The sequence below is a fragment of the Pelophylax lessonae genome, assembly GCF_965119305.1.
Source record: "Pelophylax lessonae genome assembly, chromosome: 4".
Lineage (NCBI taxonomy): Eukaryota > Metazoa > Chordata > Amphibia > Anura > Ranidae > Pelophylax > Pelophylax lessonae.
Window position 1 is genome coordinate 274,837,403 of NC_138771.1, and position 22,039 is coordinate 274,859,441.

General features: G+C 42.1%; 1 protein-coding gene across 1 annotated transcript in view; it reads right to left on the reverse strand.

Annotated features, from left to right (window-relative positions):
* Positions 1-22,039, reverse strand: part of LOC309553361 (plexin-C1-like) — a 201,429-nt gene that overhangs the window by 134,691 nt on the left and 44,699 nt on the right. The window contains exons 5-8 of the mRNA XM_082254465.1: positions 18,342-18,456; positions 16,128-16,293; positions 5,398-5,485; positions 2,388-2,481 (exon numbers count right to left, since the gene is read on the reverse strand). Of these exons, the coding sequence (XP_082110591.1) occupies positions 2,388-2,481; positions 5,398-5,485; positions 16,128-16,293; positions 18,342-18,456 (463 nt within the window). The remainder of the gene's footprint in view (positions 1-2,387; positions 2,482-5,397; positions 5,486-16,127; positions 16,294-18,341; positions 18,457-22,039) is intronic.

Sequence of the window (22,039 nt, forward strand, 5' to 3'; positions counted from 1 at the left end):
AAACCAATCAGCTTCCAGGTTTTATTGCTACATCTTAATTAAACACGCTGAGATTAGAAGCCGATTGGTTTTGCTGCAGAATTGTGACTAATTTTGCCCTCACTAGCTTTAGTAAATAAACCCCAGAGTCTGTTATTTTAAATCCAAATACATTGCTCTTATATTTTGGGTTTTGATGAAATGAGATAGCAGAACCTCATTTTTTTTTATCCCCATCACTGCAAAGGTAGAAACTTTAATGAAAAATACACACACAGAGGGAGAATGCTGTCTGGTGTGTATGCATAGTCAGAACTTAATTGGGTCTACATTAAAAGAGTAGTATGGTCAGAGTTTTTTTAAAAGCATACCCGAATCCACAGCTCCACTCAAGACTCACCCCTCCTGTACATGAACAGTTTGGGTGCCAGCCACAGGGCCGCTGATAAGGCAGTACAGCTGGCCCTCCTGTACTGGGCCTGGGTCCCATCAGTTCACAAGGGGAGCCCAGGCAACTTCCGGGCAGAAGGGCAGGCTGTACTGCCTTTTTGAAGAAAGTGATCATTGGTTCTAATATTTGTTCCCCTGCTCCCCTGCTGCCCAGGCCCCCCTCCCCTGCAGTGCTGCCAGCTTCACTCCTCTCCCACTGGCAGCTGCTGCAGGCACACAGGGGGATCGGTTTTAGGGTAAGTGGGGGGCCTTGTCAGGTAGGTTGTACAGGGCCACATAATTTCTAACAGCAGCCTTGGCCAGCCACTAAAGTCCATCTCCACTTTCTATCAGAAATATAAAAAAAAAATGTATCAGCCGCACTACAAGCTCCTCTTGCAGTATTTATTAGTTGGCAACAAAGTGACTGCACACAATAATGCCTCCACTTGGAAACCAACTTTCCATGATGTATTTCACCACTTCTGGCTTGCTTGTGAGCAAGTCAGGAGTGGTGAAATGTGTCAAGGATGATTGGTTCCCAGGTGGAGACTTTTCTGTATGCAGTCACTTTGTTGGCAGCTAATAAATACTGCAAGAGAAGCTAAAAGAGGAGTGTGTCTGACATGGGCATCTGCAGGTAGGGGCAAGGGGGGGGAAAATGCCCCCCTTGGAATCGCAACTTCCCCTTTTAAGTGGTTGTTAAGCCACTTTATACCATCCTGTCTGTTCTGTTTAATAATCATGTGTGCCTGTGTGTCTGTGTTTTAAAAAAATAAGCTGTTCTTTACCAGTTTTCAGAGGGCCGAGCGCCGCTCACGTGACCCGTTGGCTCTCTCCTCTCTCTGGCTGACAGCTGCCTGCAGCGGGCGGGGCCAAGGATTCCTCACTGATGTCAGTTGGGAGGGGAGGAGGAGGGAAAGAGGAGAGGAGGCGAGAGGTGGCGGGTCACGTGAGCAGCGAGTGGCACTCTATACTTGTAAAGAATTATTTATAATTATTTATACGAATAATGGCTTATTTTTATAAAAAACAGACACAGGGGCACACAGGATTATTAAACAGACTGTAGACAGGATATGAAACTTTGAATGAAACTACAGCAGCAGGAGAGGAGGGGGGGTGGGCACTGACACAGGAGCAGACAGGCAGGGAGGGAGGGGGGGGGAGAGGACAGAGGAGGACAGGAGGGCTGCGGGTGATGGGAGGCACGTAAACTGACCACGGTGTCAGGGCTCAGCAGCCATGGTATACCGTGGTCAGTTTACAGAGGGGAGGACATAGCCAGGCAGGATCAGCCAGGTATTTTAGGTGATAGAAGGGGCCAAATTACACAGCAATGCACTGTGCTATATAACATGCTTTAAGGGAATATACTCAAAATAAGTATAATGACTAAGCCCCTCCCCTTCATGACATTGTTGAAAAGGGGCGGAGCATGGGTGACCTTAAAATTATGCCCCCTCCCCTGAAAAAAGTTCTGCGGACGCCCATGGTGTCTGATACATTTTTTCAAAGTTTTTTTGCCATACTTCTCTTGTGGGGCCAGGAGTGCACTTATTTGTGCACTCCTGTGACCCAGAATTAGCAGACAGTCAGCTAAAGCCCGCTGTCAGCTGACATCACAGAACCACTCCAGCCTCTAGATGTTTTGCATCAATCGGCAGCACTGAGATGAATATAATTGTATTCCAATCGTTCAGATTACGAAATTACATGGTGCAAACAGTGATGTGATCGATCACTTACGATCGTAAGTTACAACCATATCTTAGGTATCGATCAAAATCTACTTCTCTGTGTTTGGAATATCAATCAAATAGGTTGTCAACTATAGAAAAATTAGGGAAAAATGTAAACAAATTGCTATGGCAGCCGGAACTTTGTTTACAAGTTGAAAGGGTTAAAGCACCCCCCTTTAACCCACCACTACCACAATGATATACATGAGACATGAACATAACAGTCATTATATTTACCTCATCTGCTTTAACAGCACATGGAGTGAGGGGAGACCTGCATTCAGATTCCCTAGTGCAATACAGACATCCGTTTGATATACACTCCAAGCAACTGCAACAGCAAAATATTTAATTATTGTCCTAATAAAAGTGTACATTTTTATAGGCATCCAAGAACCAATAGCTGACTTCCCTTCTAAAACAGCCTTTTTTAGTACCCTTAAGACAATTTATAAATATTAAGAGTGAGGAAATATGCAAATAGTGTACAAAGTGTATTTCTACTCATCCAGTCTGAATCTTTGTGCAGGGTGACTGGTCTTGTATCTGCCCCCTCCTGTAGTTTTCTGCAGGGAGCCTGTAGTAGGTGGACCTCTTGGGTGGTGTAATGTGGAACCATCTCTCTCTCTGTGGTGTAACATGGAGCAGTCTCTCTGTGTTGTAATGTGGAGCCATCTCTCTCTGTTGTGTAACATGGAGCAGTTTCTCTCTGTGGTGTAATGTGGAGCAGTCTCTCTCTGTTGTGTAACATGGAGCAGTTTCTCTCTGTGGTGTAATGTGGAGCAGTCTCTCTCTCTGTGGTGTAATGTGGAGCAGTCTCTCTCTGTGGTGTAATGGGGAACCGTCTCTCTCTCTCTGTGGTGTAATGTGGAGCAGTTTCTCTCTGTGGTGTAATGGGGAACCGTCTCTCTGTTGTGTAACATGGAGCAGTTTCTCTCTGTGGTGTAATGGGGAACTGTCTCTCTCTCTGTGGTGTAATGTGGAGCAGTCTCTCTCTGTGGTGTAATGTGGAGCAGTCTCTCTCTCTGTGGTGTAATGTGGAGCAGTCTCTCTGTGGTGTAATGGGGAACCGTCTCTCTCTCTCTGGTGTAATGTGGAGCAGTCTCTCTCTGTGGTGTAATGGGGAACTGTCTCTCTCTCTCTGTGGTGTAATGTGGAGCAGTCTCTCTCTGTGGTGTAATGTGGAGCAGTCTCTCTCTGTGGTGTAATGTGGAGCAGTCTCTCTCTGTGGTGTAATGTGGAGCAGTTTCTCTCTGTGGTGTAATGTGGAGCAGTCTCTCTCTGTGGTGTAATGTGGAGCAGTCTTTCTCTGTGGTGTAATATGGAGCAGTTTCTCTCTGTGGTGTAATGTGGAGCAGTCTCTCTCAGTGGTGTAATGTGGAGCAGTCTCTCTATATGGTGTAATGTGGAGCAGTCTCTCTCAGTGGTGTAATGTGGAGCAGTTTCTCTCTGTGGTGTAATGTGGAGCAGTCTCTCTATGTGGTGTAATGTGGAGCAGTTTCTCTCTGTGGTGTAATGTGGAGCAGTCTTTCTCTGTGGTGTAATGTGGAGCAGTCTTTCTCTGTGGTGTAATGTGGAGCAGTCTCTCTCTGTGGTGTAATGTGGAGCAGTCTCTCTCTGTGGTGTAATGTGGAGCAGTCTCTCTCTGTGGGGTAATGTGGAGCAGTCTCTCTCTGTGGTGTAATGGGGAACCGTCTCTCTCTCTCTGGTGTAATGTGGAGCAGTTTCTCTCTGTGGTGTAATGGGGAACTGTCTCTCTCTCTCTGTGGTGTAATGTGGAGCAGTCTCTCTCTGTGGTGTAATGTGGAGCAGTCTCTCTCTGTGGTGTAATGTGGAGCAGTCTCTCTCTGTGGTGTAATGTGGAGCAGTTTCTCTCTGTGGTGTAATGTGGAGCAGTCTCTCTCTGTGGTGTAATGGGGAACTGTCTCTCTCTCTCTGTGGTGTAATGTGGAGCAGTCTCTCTCTGTGGTGTAATGTGGAGCAGTCTCTCTCTGTGGTGTAATGTGGAGCAGTCTTTCTCTGTGGTGTAATATGGAGCAGTTTCTCTCTGTGGTGTAATGTGGAGCAGTCTCTCTCAGTGGTGTAATGTGGAGCAGTCTCTCTATGTGGTGTAATGTGGAGCAGTCTCTCTATGTGGTGTAATGTGGAGCAGTTTCTCTCTGTGGTGTAATGTGGAGCAGTCTCTCTATGTGGTGTAATGTGGAGCAGTTTCTCTCTGTGGTGTAATGTGGAGCAGTCTTTCTCTGTGGTGTAATGTGGAGCAGTCTTTCTCTGTGGTGTAATGTGGAGCAGTCTCTCTCTGTGGTGTAATGTGGAGCAGTCTCTCTCTGTGGTGTAATGTGGAGCAGTCTCTCTCTGTGGGGTAATGTGGAGCAGTCTCTCTCTCCCTGGGGACAGAAGTACGGGGGAAATCTCTCCAGTTTGACATAGGTGACAAAATACTGATGGGTTACAATAATCCACCTTTACTATACTGAAAATAAGAAATATGTTTTTTTCCTTTATTATTTACCTTAAATCGCTTTGCTAATTGCACATGGTACTTGTTTGTAGCCTAAATACTGAAATTTGCACTTAAAACTGTAATTTTTTTAACTTTTGGAAATGCCAGTAGAAACTTGAGTGTGTCAGTAAATTTTGGGTGTCGTGTCAGTAAATTTCAATCTCGTAGGTTGGCAACACTGCCTGCAGTGCATGGCAACGTGCTACTTTTGTTACACATGTGCAGGCGCTATTAATTGGTAATGGCACCCCAAACGCATCTAATAAACACTTGTGCATTGCAGCCACCAAACGTATAGTACTAAAGTACCATGTGGTTTGGTGCGGCACTTTACTTTTTGCACATTCAGGTGTGAACCAGCCCTAAAGAGTGGAAAATAGGTTGTAGCTGATTAAGAGCATTCATTCCTTTGGTAAGTGACAGTAAACCAGTAGCGATGTCCTTGTGTATATTTAAAAAATAATTAAATAACCAAATGTCTAGACTGAGGTGAAGGCAGCTATTATCATGACAAAGTATTCAAATAATTTTACTGGTAGTTAGCACAGCATGAGATGTTGCTATGGCAACCATGACAGACTTACACTAAGGTGCTATTGAATCTAAAGTAACGTGTTCAGCATAATATAAAATATAGAAAAAAAAGAAAAAGAAAAAAGGTATTGTGACTAACCCACAAAGCGGTAAAATGAGTACAATGACAATATGTGAAGAAAAGCATGTGGTCAGTCATTTATAATTTACCTGGACTGTGAATATTGAGAGCAGTTATTAAACTGGAAATGTTCTAACACCTCTACATTTCCACTTGCTGCTTTAGCAGTCATAACATCTGAAAGGCAAAATAAGGTAACAATATTAAATACAATACCATTTTTTTTTTTTTTTACAGAAACGTAGTTTGTCTTTTTTCTTTTTTTTTCCCCAAGCATTTTTTCTTCCTCTCTGTGATGCTTTAAGTTCTTTATAGCATACCATGGCAAAAATCTAGAAATGATTAGCAAAGATTCTTAAATCACTGTTAGCCTCCACAGATTGCAGATCCAGCCCATTTTGCAATCCTCCTAAAGTGTTCAAGGAAGCCTCACCATTTTGCTTACTCATTGGTCCTGCCCTGTTGTCTTGCATGCTCTCCCATCCTTTTGGAAGGGTTGGTCAGAGCCCATGCCAATTACCACTGTGCTTTCAGAGTTTGCATTCTCACACATCAAGGTTTTTTTATACAGCGACACTGCAGTAGAAATTACTGCGGCTGTCACTACATTTTTTTTTAATGATCTCTTTGTGGCTGAAAAACTGAGAGGTGATGGCCACTCAAAGTCTTTTTTTAATGACTGGCCTCAAAGCAGGAGCATAACACCAGCCAAGGAGACACTCTGGGATTTTTACAGCCTAATGCCTCGTACACACGCGTCGATAGTTGGCCGTGAATTTTCGGCCAACGTCCGATCGGCCGATTTTCGGCTTGTTAGTATGATGCTTTCAACAAACGACTCCAACTTTTCGGCCAAAAAAAATATGGTGTCCAGGCTATAAAATCTTTGTTGGCCGTCACCACAACGGCCGATTTTCCGTCAGTCAGTACAGATTTCGGCAGACAAAAATCTGATGAGCAAGACTGGGCATGCTCAGAGATGAAAAAACACACGGAAAGTAAACCATCACATGACATCACTTCTGAAGTAGATTTTTGTTGGCCGAGAAAATTCATGTGCAGTCTAGAGCACATTTCAACCAACACTGGACAAAAGTCGGCCAATCGGTCGGCCGATAATCGTTGCGTGTGTACGAGACATAAAAGGAAGACTAAGGAATTTGGGCATACAGGGTTAGTATCAGTGCTGGTAAGGGTAACCAGAAGCTCTGAGGGCAAACAATCTATAATGCTACTACTAAGAAAGCTAAATACATGTTCTTTGCTGCAGAGCCTGAAAGGGGATCGGTGGTTACTGGCAACAGCTCTAAAGCCTCCGCCTGTACATCTAACATTAGCTCCTCTTGATTGGAAATATCACAGGAAGTATAGGGTCAGTGTCAACTGCAGGGCTTTTTTTCTCAGAGTATAGGTGCAGGAACCCCCCCCCCCTTCTGAGTCTTTTTGTCTCCGCCCCACCCTACCCACCTCTGAGCAACATCCCTTGGTCCCACCTCCCAGTACCACCCCTTTTAGAGACTACAGACTAGAGACAACAGAACCAAGTATAACTTTTTGGTGATAAGTAATTTGTATGCAATTTGTTATTAATAACAAGAAAAGCAGTACAGTAGATCCCCAGCAGCAATAGACCCTTCCCAACAACAATAGATTTCGCCAGCAGAAATAGACCCCCCCAGCAACAATGGAACACAACAAAAATAAACCATAGTGGCAACAACAGATTTCCCAGCATCAGCCCATCATCAATAGACTCTCCAGTAGCCAGCAACAATAGGCCACTCCCTCAACAGTAGATCCATCTCAGCAACAATTGACCCTCTCTCAACAGTAGATCCCTTTCAGCAACATACACCCCCCTCCAGCAACAATAATAGACCTTCGCCATGCAAAAATAGATCCCCTCAAGGAACAATAGATCCCCCAGCAGCCAGCCAGCATCAATAGACTCTTCAGCACACCCCAGCTCCTCTTGCCATTACATACATTCAGTGCTGGAGGTGCCGGAACTGCGTTCCCCCGCGTTCCTACTGAAAAAAAGCCCTGGTCAACAGCAACCTCTCCAATTCTTAATATTATAGTGATGGGTATGTGTTATATCCACATGCATACAGATTTTCAATATTTAATTTGCCTTGACAGCCAACCCCATTCCACTTCCAGGCCCTATAGTAGCAGCATGAGCTGCTATGGCCATTATTACACTACTGCCTCAGAGCTACAGTATATATTTTGTCTTTTTGTTACTGTTGGTTTACAAACAGTATAAATGTTGAATCTGCTTTGTTGATTCTACATTTACTAGGCATCGGTGCCACAAAGTACTACTCTTGTGATGTCTCCAGTGAAGACATGCAGTACTTGTCATAAACCATCCGATCAGTAATACACAATATAATCTGCATTGTTTAAACCTTATTTTTCATGTTACTATGCAGAAACATTATATGTGCACATATTATATGTACGTTTGTACACATTCTAAATCTATTTTATTATAATTGACAAATTTTTACATCATTAAAGAGGGTTTTTACTCATAACAACTTGATAAAAAATAATGTTCTTTAGCAAAGGAACATACATTCCACATTATTAACCACTTCCATACCGAGTCATGTAATATGACGTCGGCAAAGTGGTTGTAAGGATCCGGGCCACCGTCATATGACGTCGCCCGGATCTCCCCTCTACTGCGCGCCCCCGGGGGCGCGCAGCGCGGCGATCGTGGGTGAGGCTCGTCCCTCGGACATAGCCCATCCCTGATCAAGGTAAACAGCCAATAGAAATTGGCTGTTTACCATGTGATCGGCTGTGTCAATCACAGCCAATCATATGAGCGGCTCCAGCACGAGCCGCTCGTTCTCTCTGCAATGCGCGCCCCCGGGGGCGCGCAGAGCAGCGATCGGGGACGAGGCTCATCCCTCGGACAGAGTCGATCCCCGATCTAGGTAAAGAGCCAATGAAATTGGCTCTTTACCACGTGACCGGCTGTGTCCAATCACAGCCGGTCACAAATGTCAACAGAGAACACGGTAACTAGCTGTCACCGTGTTCTCCTCCTCACACACTGATCCTGTGTGAGGAAGAGAGTGTGGTAACAGCTAGTTACCAAGTACAGTGCACCCCAAACACACTGATTGCCCCCCCCACCCCCAATAAAGAGCACCTTTCACTAGCCCATCAAAGTACCCGAGTACCTGTCACCAGCCCATCAGGTACTCTGATGACAGGTACTCGGGTACTCTGATGGGCTGGTGACAGGTATTCGGGTACTCTGATGACAGGTACTCGGGTACTCTGATGACAGGTACTCGGGTACTCTGATGACAGGTACTCGGGTACTCTGATGACGGGTACTCGGGTACTCTGATGATGGGTACTCGGGTACTCTGATGACAGGTACTCGGGTACTCTGATGACAGGTACTCGGGTACTCTGATGACAGGTACTCGGGTACTCTGATGACGGGTACGCAGGTACTCTGATGACAGGTACTCGGGTACTCTGATGACGGGTACTCGGGTACTCTGATGACGGGTACTCGGGTACTCTGATGACAGGTACTCGGGTACTCTGATGACGGGTACTCGGGTACTCTGATGACGGGTACTCGGGTACTCTGATGACGGGTACTCGGGTACTCTGATGACAGGTACTCGGGTACTCTGATGACAGGTACTCAGGTACTTTGAGTACCTGTCAACGGAGTACCCGTCATCAGAGTACCTGAGTACCTGTCACCTACCCATCAGAGTACCCGAGTACCTTCCACCTGCTCATCAGAGTACCTGATGCCTGAAGTACCCGAGTACTTGCTCATCAGTACCCATCACTACTCATCAGTACTCATCAGTACCTATCACGTATCAGTACTGATCATCAGTACCCATCAGTACAGTATCACCTATCAGTATCAGTACTACTCATCAGTACCTATCACCTGCCTGTCACCTGCCCATCAGAGTACCCGAGTACCTGCCACCTGCTCATCAGTACCAGAGTACCTGTCACCTGCCCAACAAAGTACCCGAGTACCTGTCACCCTTCATACAGCCACCATGTCCAAGTCCAAAAAGGTTTATATACGTCCTCCGTTTAAACCTAAATACCGGTGTTATGGCAGCAGATAGCTGCCATAACCCTGGTATTTTTTTAAACGGTGGACGGTTGGCTTTCCGATAAGGGTGGTCCCAGCGGCGGATTCGCCGTGGGGTCACCCTTCCGGGATGGCGGAAGAGGCCCCCCCCCCCCGCCGCGTCACGGTCCTTTTCCCTGCTTACCGGACCCGCCGGCAGCGGGGAAAACGATCCGGTCCCAGATCCTCACAGACAGGATGTCGAGTGAGGGCAAGCTTGCCCTCACTTGACTCTATGGTCTTGGAGGACCGGAGCTACGGAAAATGTTGTTGCCTAGCAACCGGTTTAAAGGTCCTTTTTTTTTTTTTTTTCATTTTATATAATAATTTTTTTTTTTTTTCTATCTTTTAGTGTACTTGTGAGATCTGAGGACTTTTTGACCCCAGATCTCACAAAAAAGAGGTCCTGTCATGCCTATTTCTATTACGAGGAATGATAACATTCCTTTTAATAGAAATAAAAATGATCAATTTTTTTTTTTTAAACGGTGTAAAAATAAAAAATAATAAATAAAATAAATAGTAAAAAAAAAAAAAATTAAAGCGCCCTGTCCCCGTGAGCTCGCGCGCAGAAGCCAACGCATACAGAAACCCTGCCCACATATGTAAACGGTGTTCAAACCACACATGTGAGGTATCGCCGCGATCGATAGAGCAAGGAGAATAATTTGAGCCCTAGACCTCCTCTGTAACTCAAAGATGGCAACCTGTAGAAATTTTTAAATTGTCGCCTATGGGGATTTTTAAGTACCAAAGTTTGTCGCCATTCTGTGAGCGTGCGCAATTTTGAAACATGACATGTTGGGTATCTATTTACTCGGCGTAACATTATCTTTCACATTATGGAAAAAAATTGGGCTAACTTTACTGGTTTCTTATTTTTTAATTAAAAAAAGTGAATTTTTTCCAAAAAAATTGCGTTTGGAAGACCACTGCGCAAATACGGTGTGATAAAAAATATTGCAATAATCTCCATTTTATTCTCTAGGGTCTCTGCTAAAAAAAAATATATAATGTTTGGGGGTTCTAAGCAGTTTTCTAGCAAAACAACTGATTTTAGCTTGTAAACACCAAATGTCAAAAATAGGCCTAGGCAAGTGGCTAGGATGCATGATGATGCTCCTTGGATGTTAGGCCCCTCTATATGGCTAGGCTGTGAAAAAGTCTCACACATGTGGTTTGCCATACTCAGGAGGAGTGGCAGAATGTATTTTGGGGTGTAATTTTTGCTATTTACATGCTATATGTTAGAAATATCCTATAAATTGACAACTTTGTGTAAAAAAAAAAGGTTTTCATTTGTTTCCCACATTTTCCAAAAACTTGTGGAAAAAATGACACGTTCAAACGACCCATAATGCCTCATAGAATATACGTTGGAGTGTTTGCTTTCCAAAATGGGGTCATTTTGTGGACTTTTCCATTGTATTGGTGCTCTAGGGCCTTGAAAAGTGTGATAGGTAGTAAGAAAGTTTTATGTGTATTTATGCTCCTAGAACGCCTGAAGGTGCTTCTTGGACGTGGAGTCTCTTTTTGTGGCCAGGCTGTGTAAAAGTCTCACACATGTGGTATCACCATACTCGGAAGGAGTAGCAGAATGTATTTTTGGGTGTAATTTTTGCTGTGTACATGCTATGTGTTAGAAATAGCTTATAAATTGACAACTTTGTTGGGAAAAAAAAGAAAAAAAAATTTTTTCTTCATTTTCCCAAGAATTGTGGGAAAAAATTACAACTTCAAAAAACCCACAATGCCTCTTACTAAATACCTTGGACTGTCTACTTTACAAAAAGGGGTCATTTGGGCGGTATTTGTACTGTCCTGACATTTCAGGGCCTCAAGAAAGGAGATAGGCCGTCAGTACATCTGGTGTGATCAATTTTCAGTAATTGGTACCATAGCTTCTAGACTCAATAACTTTCACACAGACTAAATAATATACACTAATTTGGGTTAATTTTACCAGAGACATGTAGCAGTATACATTTTGGCCCAAATGTATGAAGAAAAATTAATTTTTTACAAAATTTTATAATTGAAACTAAAAAAAAGTGTTTTTTTTTTCAAAATTTTTGCTCTTTTTTTGCATATATCACGAAAAAAAAACCCCAGTTGTGATCAAATACCACCAAAAGAAAGCTCTATTTGTGTGAAAAAAGTTATAAAAATTTTGTTTGGTTACAGTGTAGCATGACTGAGCAATTGTCATTCAAAGTGTGAGAGTGCTGAAAGCTGAAAATTGGTCTGGGCAGGAAGGGTGTCTAACTGCTCTGTATGGAAGCGGTTAATTATGATACCAAAATGAGTGTATGCCGTTAATTGCCTTCAGCAGTGCACCCTTTTCTTCTTGCCGGCGGCTGTCATTTTGCTGAAGGCCAGAGCCCCTGAGCAACAGTAAATCTTGAGGCTGTGAGCAGATCAGCCTCCAGTAGCTCTGATTTTTGGCACAGTGCCAAGAATAGAGAACAACTAAGGCTGTGCATAACAGTATGAAACAGTACATTACTGGATTTTAATCAATATAGGCACTTCCTTTTTTATTTTTTACAAAGTTTTACTTTTTTTTCTTTTTTTCCAAAAAGTTTATTGAAGGAACATGGTACAACAATATTAAAACATTACAGTGTGAGCATTGTAGTAGGTACAGTAGGTATTGTTCATGGAGGTACAGGTAAAAACACTTGAAACATGTCAAAAGGTAATAATAAAGTTGCAGATTACAGCTTCCAAACTAAGATAAAGTAAAGATGGGGGGGTAGAGGGGAACAAAGTTACTCCCTTGTGTCCAGCACAAGGGGGGGGAGGGGGGTGGGAAGGTTGGTGGAAAACAGTGCAAAATCTGATATTCCTAAAGTTGGATATTTCAAATGATGAGACACTGATAAGGGTAAGCAGTCAATTTATGTTAGTACAGTATCCATTTAGTAGAAGATTAATCAATGCAGAGATACCTCAATCAATTTTTGAAAATCAGGAGAATTACGAAAAGAGATCCAATCTTTCCAGATATTCGAATAGCGGGTAGGATTATCATGGGCGGTGGCAATCAATTCCTCCATTTCGGAAATCCGCTCGATTTGGAGCAACCAATTTTGCAAAGAGGGAATTTTAGAGGTACCCCAAAGTCTTGGGATACACATCTTTGCTGCATTAATCATTATCATAGGTAATGATCTAAAGTATTTAGGTGGCGGAGTAGCAAAATGATGCAGGAGGAAATGAGCGGGTAGTAGATCTATTGTTTGCTTCGTAATTTTTTCAATGTGTTGACGGACCACGTTCCAGAATGGTTTGATGGACGGACATTCCCACCAAATGTGGATCATATCTGCAAAATGTGTTTTACAGCGCCAGCAAGAATCAGGCACCTTGCTATCAAACTTATTTAATAGATGGGGGGTGCGATACCACTTTGTGAGAATTTTGTAATTATTTTCCTGAATGGACACATTAATTGAGCCTCTGAGGACGTTTCTGTATATTTTTTCCCAATGGTATTCTTGGATTTCTATGTTTAATGTTTTATTCCAATCATCACTCAGCTTGTCAAGGTGTGCAGGACACGAGTCCCACAAAGGGCGTGAATTTTGGAAAGTAGGTGCTGTTGCGGAGAGGCTGCAGTGCACAACTTTTCAAACTTCGTGAGGATTGATGGGAGGGATTTTGATTTGTTGATAAGGGGGGTGATGAAGTGATGTAATTGGGCGTATTCCCAGAATGATAAGGAGTTATTGTGGAGATTTTCTTTTAGCTCAGGGTGTGATAACAATTTCCCATTTTGTAACAGATGAAATATCCTTAAACCCATTTCACAAGGAGTATTGCAAAGAGAATGACGTGTCTGGCCTGGAGGAAATAGAGGGTTATGTAAAATCGGGGTCAAGGGACCAAGTTGTCTAGTTAGAGATTGGTCAGAGTTGGAGGAAAGTTTTACCTGCAAAATAGGCCAACATGAACTAATCTATTAGGACTTAATTTCCTGACTAAAGTTTTACTTTTAGTTTAAAATTAAAAAATAAACCTAAATAGAAAAAAAAAAAAAGGATTTATTTCCAGGATTTATTCAGTATAAACCTTCCCTTTATTAAGTATCCCAGTATCCTAAAATTACTGCAGGGATTTTATTTTTATGTCAAAATATAAATAGATATAGATGATCTCTATGTACGTTCTCACCTGGGCTGGTTCTACACTGGTCTTCAGGTCCCTGGTATGTTTACCAAAGGAAGCCGACTGTTACTCCTTGTGACTTTACAGCCGGCCTCTCACAGTGCATTCAGGCAGTTCCACTAGGTGAAGTTCCACTTTAATGATGACAGACAACTGTGTGTTTACTGACTGCTTGTAATCTCAGAAAAGGTTTTTGTTGGTGCATATTTTATGGTGTTCACAAACCTTCACTTTCATCAAAATGTTATAAGACTGAAAATAAAACTTTTCCTACTCCAACATATATTGTTACAGAATGATCCCTATGTCACACTGCCTAATCATAAGCAATAGATATTTTTGTTCCCATTTTTCAATTTTTATCCATTTATTTTTTTTTTTTTTAAAGACACCAACAAACGACCGTTGTATCAAATTGAAAGTTGCAATCTCATTTTTTTTTTTTTTACAAAATAGGTAATACAGTACATTGTTACTCCTGGCAGAAATAATGGAAGAAATAAAGGTGGAGAAGATCCCTCCTTTTATCAATTTACGCAATATAATGTCTTTATCTCTGTAAAGCAGTGTAAAGGGAAATAACAATATATATATATATATATATATATATATATAAAGCATTTCACGAAAGTGAGTACACACCTCACATTTTTGCAAATATTTCATTATATCTTTTCATGTGACAACACTGACGAAATTACACTTAGCTACAATGTAAAGTAGTGAGTGTACAGCTTTTATTACACTGTAAATTTGCTGTCCCCTCAAAATACCTCAACACATAGCCATTAATGTCTAAACTGCTGGCAACAAAAGTGAGTACACCCCTAATTCAAAATGTCCACATTGGGCCCAATTAGCCATTTTCCCTCCCCAGTGTCATGTGACTCGTTAGTGTTACAAAGTCCCCGGTGTGAATGGGGAGCAGGTGTGTTAAATTTGGTGTTAATGCTCTCACTCTCTCACACTGGTCACTGGAAGTTCAACATGGCACCTCATGGCAAAGAACTCTCTGAGGATCTTAAAAAAAGAATTGTTTCTCTGCATAAAGATGGCCTAGGGGCTTTTGGAGGGGACAGCAGGCTACTGACGGTGGGCCCTGGTGTTTGGGGACTCTATTCTTTGGGAGGTGTGTGCCTGAAGGCACCTTTGGAGTAATTTTACTTCAGATTCAAGCCCATGTCTCCCCGAAACATACAGAGTCTGGGAACTGAAGGACCCAGATACATATTTGGGGCCACTATGCTCAAACCAGCATTGACTGCCTCAACACCCTGCCTAGACTCAGATAGATGTTAATATAAACAGTAAAGCATTCTGATGGTAGGGGTATCCTGTTATAGTCTGTTTATTAAAGTGTTATGTGTTTATTAGTAAGTGTGTCTCTCCGATTGTGTGCCACCTGGGTGTGTATTCCCATTGTTAACTGAGTTAATTCAGTCACCTATTGTTTCTGTCTGTTGGCTAACTCTTGAAGGTTTCTATAAAATTTGATTAATCTTGTGTCAACTCTACCTCGTTATCTAACTATTGTGTGATGTTTTGGGTGCCCTACTTTTGAAGTGTATAAAAACGTGTATTTCTGTTCAATAAACAGTCATTCTTTTGGTTTTACCTCAACATCTGGTCGGTGTACTATGCTTTGGGTAAAAGGGCTGGTATTGGCTCTCAGTCTGCTGGAAGGGTTTGGAGATCTGGAGGCACTGTTTGGTGGAAGCACCCAAGCGGGGTGCTAAGGGTCTGTCACACATAGAAACCAACCAAATTTCATTTTACAGTAGTCAGATAAGATAAAAGTGGTTCTAAAGGCAGAAACCCCCAGCCCCCCTTATACATACTTAACCCCCATCTCAATCCAGCGATGTGCATAAGAGCAGCGGCTCACCTGGGTCTTTGTTTCCTCATTGGCTCACAAAGCAGTGGGAGCCATTGCCCCTGCTACTGTCAATCACAGCCAGTGAGCCAATGAGGAGAGAGCGGGGGCAGGTCCAAGCCACGCTCCGTGTGTGAATGGACAATGTAGATTCACAAGAGCGCGACTCAGTAGCGGGTCTGCTGGAGTGCCTCCATGGCAAGCGGCTATTTGAGGGCACTTGATGGGGGAGGAGCCAGGACCGCTGGTGGGGTACCCAAAAAGAAGAGGATCAGGGATGCTCTGCAAAACCATTGCAAAGAGCAGATAGGTATAGCTTATTTGTTATTTTTTTTAAAAAAATCCAACCTTTAATACCACTTTAAAACAAGATTTGCGATTGTTTTTTTTTCACATTACCACATTTCACATCATCATCATTGATCTTTACATTTTTTTTTTTAGTCCACCCATAAAGCATATTTTAATTAAAATCTCTCAAACTCACTACTTTAAAAAGTGCCAAACAACAATAGAATATATAACTCGTCCAGTTATATTCTACAGAATGAATTATTGGTATGCTTTAACAATTAAAAATTAGTTCATATTATGTGTCTGAACAAAACATTGTAGCTCAGTATTGAAAGAAGGTATACCTCCATCAGATGACTCGACAGTTGTAAATGGACAGGAGCAGTTCAAGGACCGTTGGTCAGCTGTTCCATTACAAAGAACATCCCCAGTGGCCTTCTTTTGAAATTCACACCTCCAAAAACTATTTCTACCAAATAATGAAGGATTTTTCTTGAGGCTTATTGTGATCTGTATGGATTAGAAAAAAAACAGAACTTTGCTTAGAAACAAATTCTGTCATGAAGGATTTGGAGTCATTTTAGTCCCAAAGCCACAGGTACACTTTTGATAGTTTTAAAAAAAAGGAGAAAAAAAAACTGTTAGGCTTGTAAAAACATAAATTATTATAATGCAAAGTTAGCAAAGCAAGGTTCATTAGTCTCCTTCTTCTCTATAAGAAAATCTTTGTGTTCATATTTGTGCTTTAAATATTCTTACAGTGCAGCACAACCAAAACAGTAAGAATATTTATATGTTATTTGTAGTGTGGTTGAACCACTAGGAGTGTACAGCAGCAATATTATATAATTAATGAGTATACTAAAATATTGACACAGTATTTGGATAGTGAATAGTAGCGCTGATTGTATCTCACATAGCATATTTGTGCTTAATTCGTTATTTCTTTTTCACTTTACAGACATTTATAGTTAAACTTCAGGCACTGACAATCTGGAGGTGGATAGATATGTAAAAATATGTAAAATTATTTATTTTTATGCAAGTAGGGAAATTCTCTTCACATGGAAATTATCCTCTGCTCATTGTGATGGCTTGGCGTTCCTCCATTAACACCGTACTGCCAAGGCCCTCTCACTGGGCAGAGAGGAGGATTTCCAGGTGAGGAGTATTTAAAAGGAGGAGGGCAGAAAATGATAGGATCTGGAATGCATGGATCAATGCCTCGGTTCATAAGCTGTCTTTGTGATCAATTTCGATAGCAAAATATCATACTCCTTTTCTCCCCTCCCCACTCTCCCCCCCCCCCCCTTTCCTTTAGCCCTTCTAATTACTTACAGTAATTCAGGCTGTATAACACTGGACATTCTGAAGGTACTCTATATACCTGCTTGACTTAACAATTGTGGATAAAACGCATTGACTTTTGCTGGTGATCCATTACATACCCATAAGATTTTTTTTAGCATCTCTGAATCACTGATTTGTTGGATGTTGTTCATAGTTTTACTGCTGTAACACTATTACTGTTTGTACTGTATGTATTCTACATGACTCTACCACTTGAATTGTAAGCTGCCTTGTTTATAATTCTACAAACTCAATAAAACTTTTACATGTTAACATTTTTGTTAATTTTTTTAAAACATGTATTTATACACCTATAAGTAAAATAAAAGTTGACCTATTATAGTTTTTATGATGTAGAATTCCACAAATGTCATGAATGTATTGTACCTAGAACTTCAGTCATAAATAAAATTATAATAATGAATAACTTCATTAATAAACCAGCTTTAGCTGTAGTATTCATCTTTACACTTAAGATCCCCCCCCCCCTGGTTTTTTTTTTGCTTTGGTGTTCTCAGTTTGATGGCATTGGCCAGCATTGTGTAACCCAGTTCACCCTGGACCCACCCCAGCCTGTGCCTTGACATTGAAAGGATAAGCAGGATGGATAAGGAGAAGCATATTACTCTTCCTATTACCATGCTTCTTTTCAGCACATAAACTCATTGGGGTTGATTTACTAGGACTTCAGAGTGCAAAAATCTGGTGCAGTTCTGCACAGAGACCATTTAGCATCTAATGTCAGCTTGTTCAATTAAGCTTTGACAAAAAACCTGGAAGCTGATTGGCTACCATGCACAGCTACATCAAATTTTACACTCTCAAGTTTTAGTACACCAACCTCATTGACTCCTTGTGATGTTTCTTCATGTCACACTCCCAGCCCTGCTATATAAAGACTGCAAGAGGCTGATACCAGGTCAAATTCAGGTACTTTGGAGTTGATTTAATATAACTGGAGAGTGCAAAATCTGGTGCAGTTCTGCATAGAAACCAATCAGCTTCCAGGTTTTTTTTTTTTAACAAGTTTTTGCAATCTGCAATTTTAGTAAATCAAATCTTTTGACTGTTTGCATTTAAAAAGATACATTGATGATATATTGATGATTACAGAGTTTAATTTGTGTTTTCTTTATCTGCCTAGAGTTCACTTCTCGTATAGTAAATGAAGGCAAATAACGTAAGCAGCATGACATTAAAAAGAATACCTGGCTCTTATCCGTAGAAATAACATGGATTCCCAAACACTTTCCATATTCCTCAGACTTCTCAATCCAATTTTTCAATAATGGATCTGATGAACATTCTGCCTTCATGGTACACCTAATAATATATAGTAAAACCAAATGCATGAAAGTTTTTTAAAAAGTATTTATGTATTAATTTAAGATGTGATTTACCCATAATCCCTTAAATTAGTCAATATTGTTAAAAATACTATGCTATAAAAATAGTCAATCAGGATAAGAAAAGTAAAACAAAAGTAACCTTAACCACTTGCCTTCTGTGCACTTAAACACCCTTCCCATCCAGGCCAATTTTCAGCTTTCAGTGCTCTCACACTTTGAATGACAATTGCGCGGTCATGCTACACTGTACCCATATGAAATTTTTATCATTTTTTTCACACAAATAGAGATTTCTTTTGGTGATATTTAATCATCTCTGGGTTTTTTATTTTTTACAAAAAAAAGAAAAAAGACAGAAAATTTTGAAAAAAAAAAAAAAGTTTTTCTTATTTTCTGCGAGTAAATTTTGAAAATAAATTTTTCTCCCTCACTGATGTGCGCTGATGAGGCGGCACTGATGGGCACTGATAGGCTGCACTTATGGGCACTGATAGGCTGCACTTATGGGCACTGATGAGGTGGCACTTATGGGCACTGATGAGGTGGCACTTATGGGCACTGATAAGGAGGTACTAATATGCCGCACTGATGAGCACTGATAGGCGGCACTGATAGGTGGCACTGATAGGCGGCACTGATAGGCGGCACTGATAGGCGGCACTGCTGGGCACTGAGAGGTGGCACTGCTGGGTACTGAGAGGTGGCACTGCTGGGCACTGAGAGGTGGCACTGACGGGTGGCACTGATGGGCACTGATAGGCGGCACTGATGGACACTAACGGGTGGCACTGATGGACACTGACGGGTGGCACTGATGAGCACTGATGGGCGGCACTGATGAGCACTGATGGGCAGCACCATAAGTGCCCACACTCAGTGCCCATAGTGCTGCCAGTCAGTGCTCATCAGTGCCTAGATGAGCAGGCACTGATGGGCACTGACTGGCAGCACTATGGGCACTGATTGTGGGCATTGATGGGGGCACTGATGGTGGGCACTGTGGGCACTGATGGGGGGGCAATGTGTGCGTTTTTTTTACCTTCAGTAATCAGGGCACTGGTGATCAGTGCCCTGATTACATGTCTCTGTGTCCCCAGCGGCTGTCGGCTCCCCCTCCTTCCTCACACTGCAGTGTCTGTGTGAGGAAGGAGCGCCGGCGATGAGAGATGATCTCATATGTTTACATATGAGATCATCTCTCATTGGACGGCTTGATCACGTGGTGAATGGCCGCTGTGATTGGCCATTCACCACGATCTGTGATCGGCCGTGTCCCTTGGACACGGCCGACACAGATTCTCCCCGCTGCGCGCTCGCAGGAGCGCGCGGGGGGGCATGTCACTGGAGGCCGTTTAAAAACGGCCTCCCGAAAATTCGAGTCCGCGCTGCAGCCGTATATAGGCTGTAGCGCGGATGTGAGGAGGTTAACTGCTTGAGTACCAGCCTTTAATACACCCCTTCATTACCAGGCCATTGTTAGTTTTCAGTGCTGTGATAGTTTGACTGACAAATTACTCTGACGTGCAACTTGGAAATTCATTTTATACCATTTTTTGAGACAGATTCTTTTGGTGGCATTTAATACCTGCTGTTTTTTATTTTTTACTATAAAATGAAAAAAAAAAAAGACCAAAAATTACAAAACTGTTCCCCTTACTGTCAATCAAAATGAAAATGCCAGGATTGCACGAAAACCCCCCAAATGACCCTTTTTTTGGAAATCAGACAACCCCAAAGTGATGTAATTTTTCGTCACAATGTTTTGGAAATGAAAAAAACATACTGGTACTGACAGGGTTAAACACAGTGCAGGAGAATGGTGCATTAGAGACAAAAAATGTACAGGACATACACAAAGGAAGGCAGTGAAGGGGTTAATACACTGGTATTGGTAAAATGCAACCTAATACATTTTGGGGATTCAGATATGCTTAAATCTGTTAAAAATAAATTAAAGTGGAACTTAAAGCGGAGTTCCACCCAAAAGTGGAACTTCCGCTTTAGGGAGTCCTGACCCCCCGACATGCCACATTTGGCATGTCATTTTTTGGGGGGGGGAGCGGGTACCTAGTTTTGACAGGTACCTGCTCCCACTTCCGCTCGGAGCGCCGCGGCGCCCTGAGCGGAAGTTCTCCTCTCCCCCTCCCTCCCTGCAATCTTCTGGGACACGTCAGAGGTCCCAGAAGATTGCCGGCCAATCACGGCGCGCAGCGCGACTCGCGCATGCGCAGTGGGCACCCGGCTGTGAAGCCGCAAACTGTAACAGCCGGGTGCCCACAGCAGTGATGCCGGCGCCGTGGGAGAGGATCGAGGCTTCCGGCGGCCGCATCGCTGGACCGTTGGACAGGTGAGTAAATGGCTGGAACTCCGCTTTAAGTCAGAAAATGAAGTCCTGCTATATCACTTCATGCTGGCCAATTTTTCAGCTATAGCTATGTAAAACATTAAAAAAAAAAAAAAAAAAAAAAAACTTCCTAAAGTGGTAGTATACTCAGACCTTTTTTTTCTCAATTTCAATTTAAAGCCTGTAATAAGTCATTCTTAATCACACGTGAGCACGGGGCTGACGTCCAGCAAAGGAAATGAAGTAGCCCAGGTAGAGACCCTGCATTATTCTGGCAGCAGCAATAACTTGCCAGAAAATCAGGCTGAACGGAGCATGCGCGGGTGACGTAATTCGAAATTACAAACAAAATATCTATGCAACGGAGAAAGTGAGTGGCAAAGGAGAAAGGTAAAAATATTATATGCATATATATATATTTTAAATATGTAAAGTACTATGAATGAGTATACTACCTCTTTAAAAGCCAGTAATACAGGGTCTCTCCCTGCTCTGCACATGCTCGGTTGCTCTCCATTTTTAGGCACTGTTGAATTCGTAGAGGCTGATCTGCTGACAGCCTTAAATTGGAATTAAACTTTCCTATCCTTTACAGCCAAGGAAGCTGCTTCTGTTTGATCTGCAATAGCCATGGTGCTGCACATGTGATCAGTTATGACACCAGCTATTTGGCGGCTTACCAGTTTGGTTGAGGACACAAGCAAATTTGACAGTTAGCAATCTCAGCATTCCAGGAATGTAACTGTTTTTTAAACCATTAAATTGATGGGTTTAGTTCTGCTTTATGATTTACTGCTATTCAGGGGCTCTAGGCTTCAGCAAAATGGCAGCCTCCAACAAGAAAAAACAGGAGCAATGCTGGAGGCATTTTACAGCACACACTAATTTTGGTAGCATATTTATAAGTGTGGGAGGTATTTTCCTTGCTAAAGAACGTTATTTTTTATCAAGAAGTTGTGGGTAAAATTCCGCTTTAAGCTTTTTTTTGTCTGTTAAGATAGCTGTATCCAATGAAATTTTCACGAATGATGCCTCCACAACTAAATATTATGACAATTGGATAGTTTGAAAATTAAGGCCCCTTTCACACATAAGGTCCGTTCAGTTCTTCAGTTCAGTCACGTCAAAATGTATCACTTTTCCATCTGTTTTTCATCCATTTTTCATCCATTTTTCATCCCTTTTTCATCCCTTTTTCATCAGTTTTTATTTG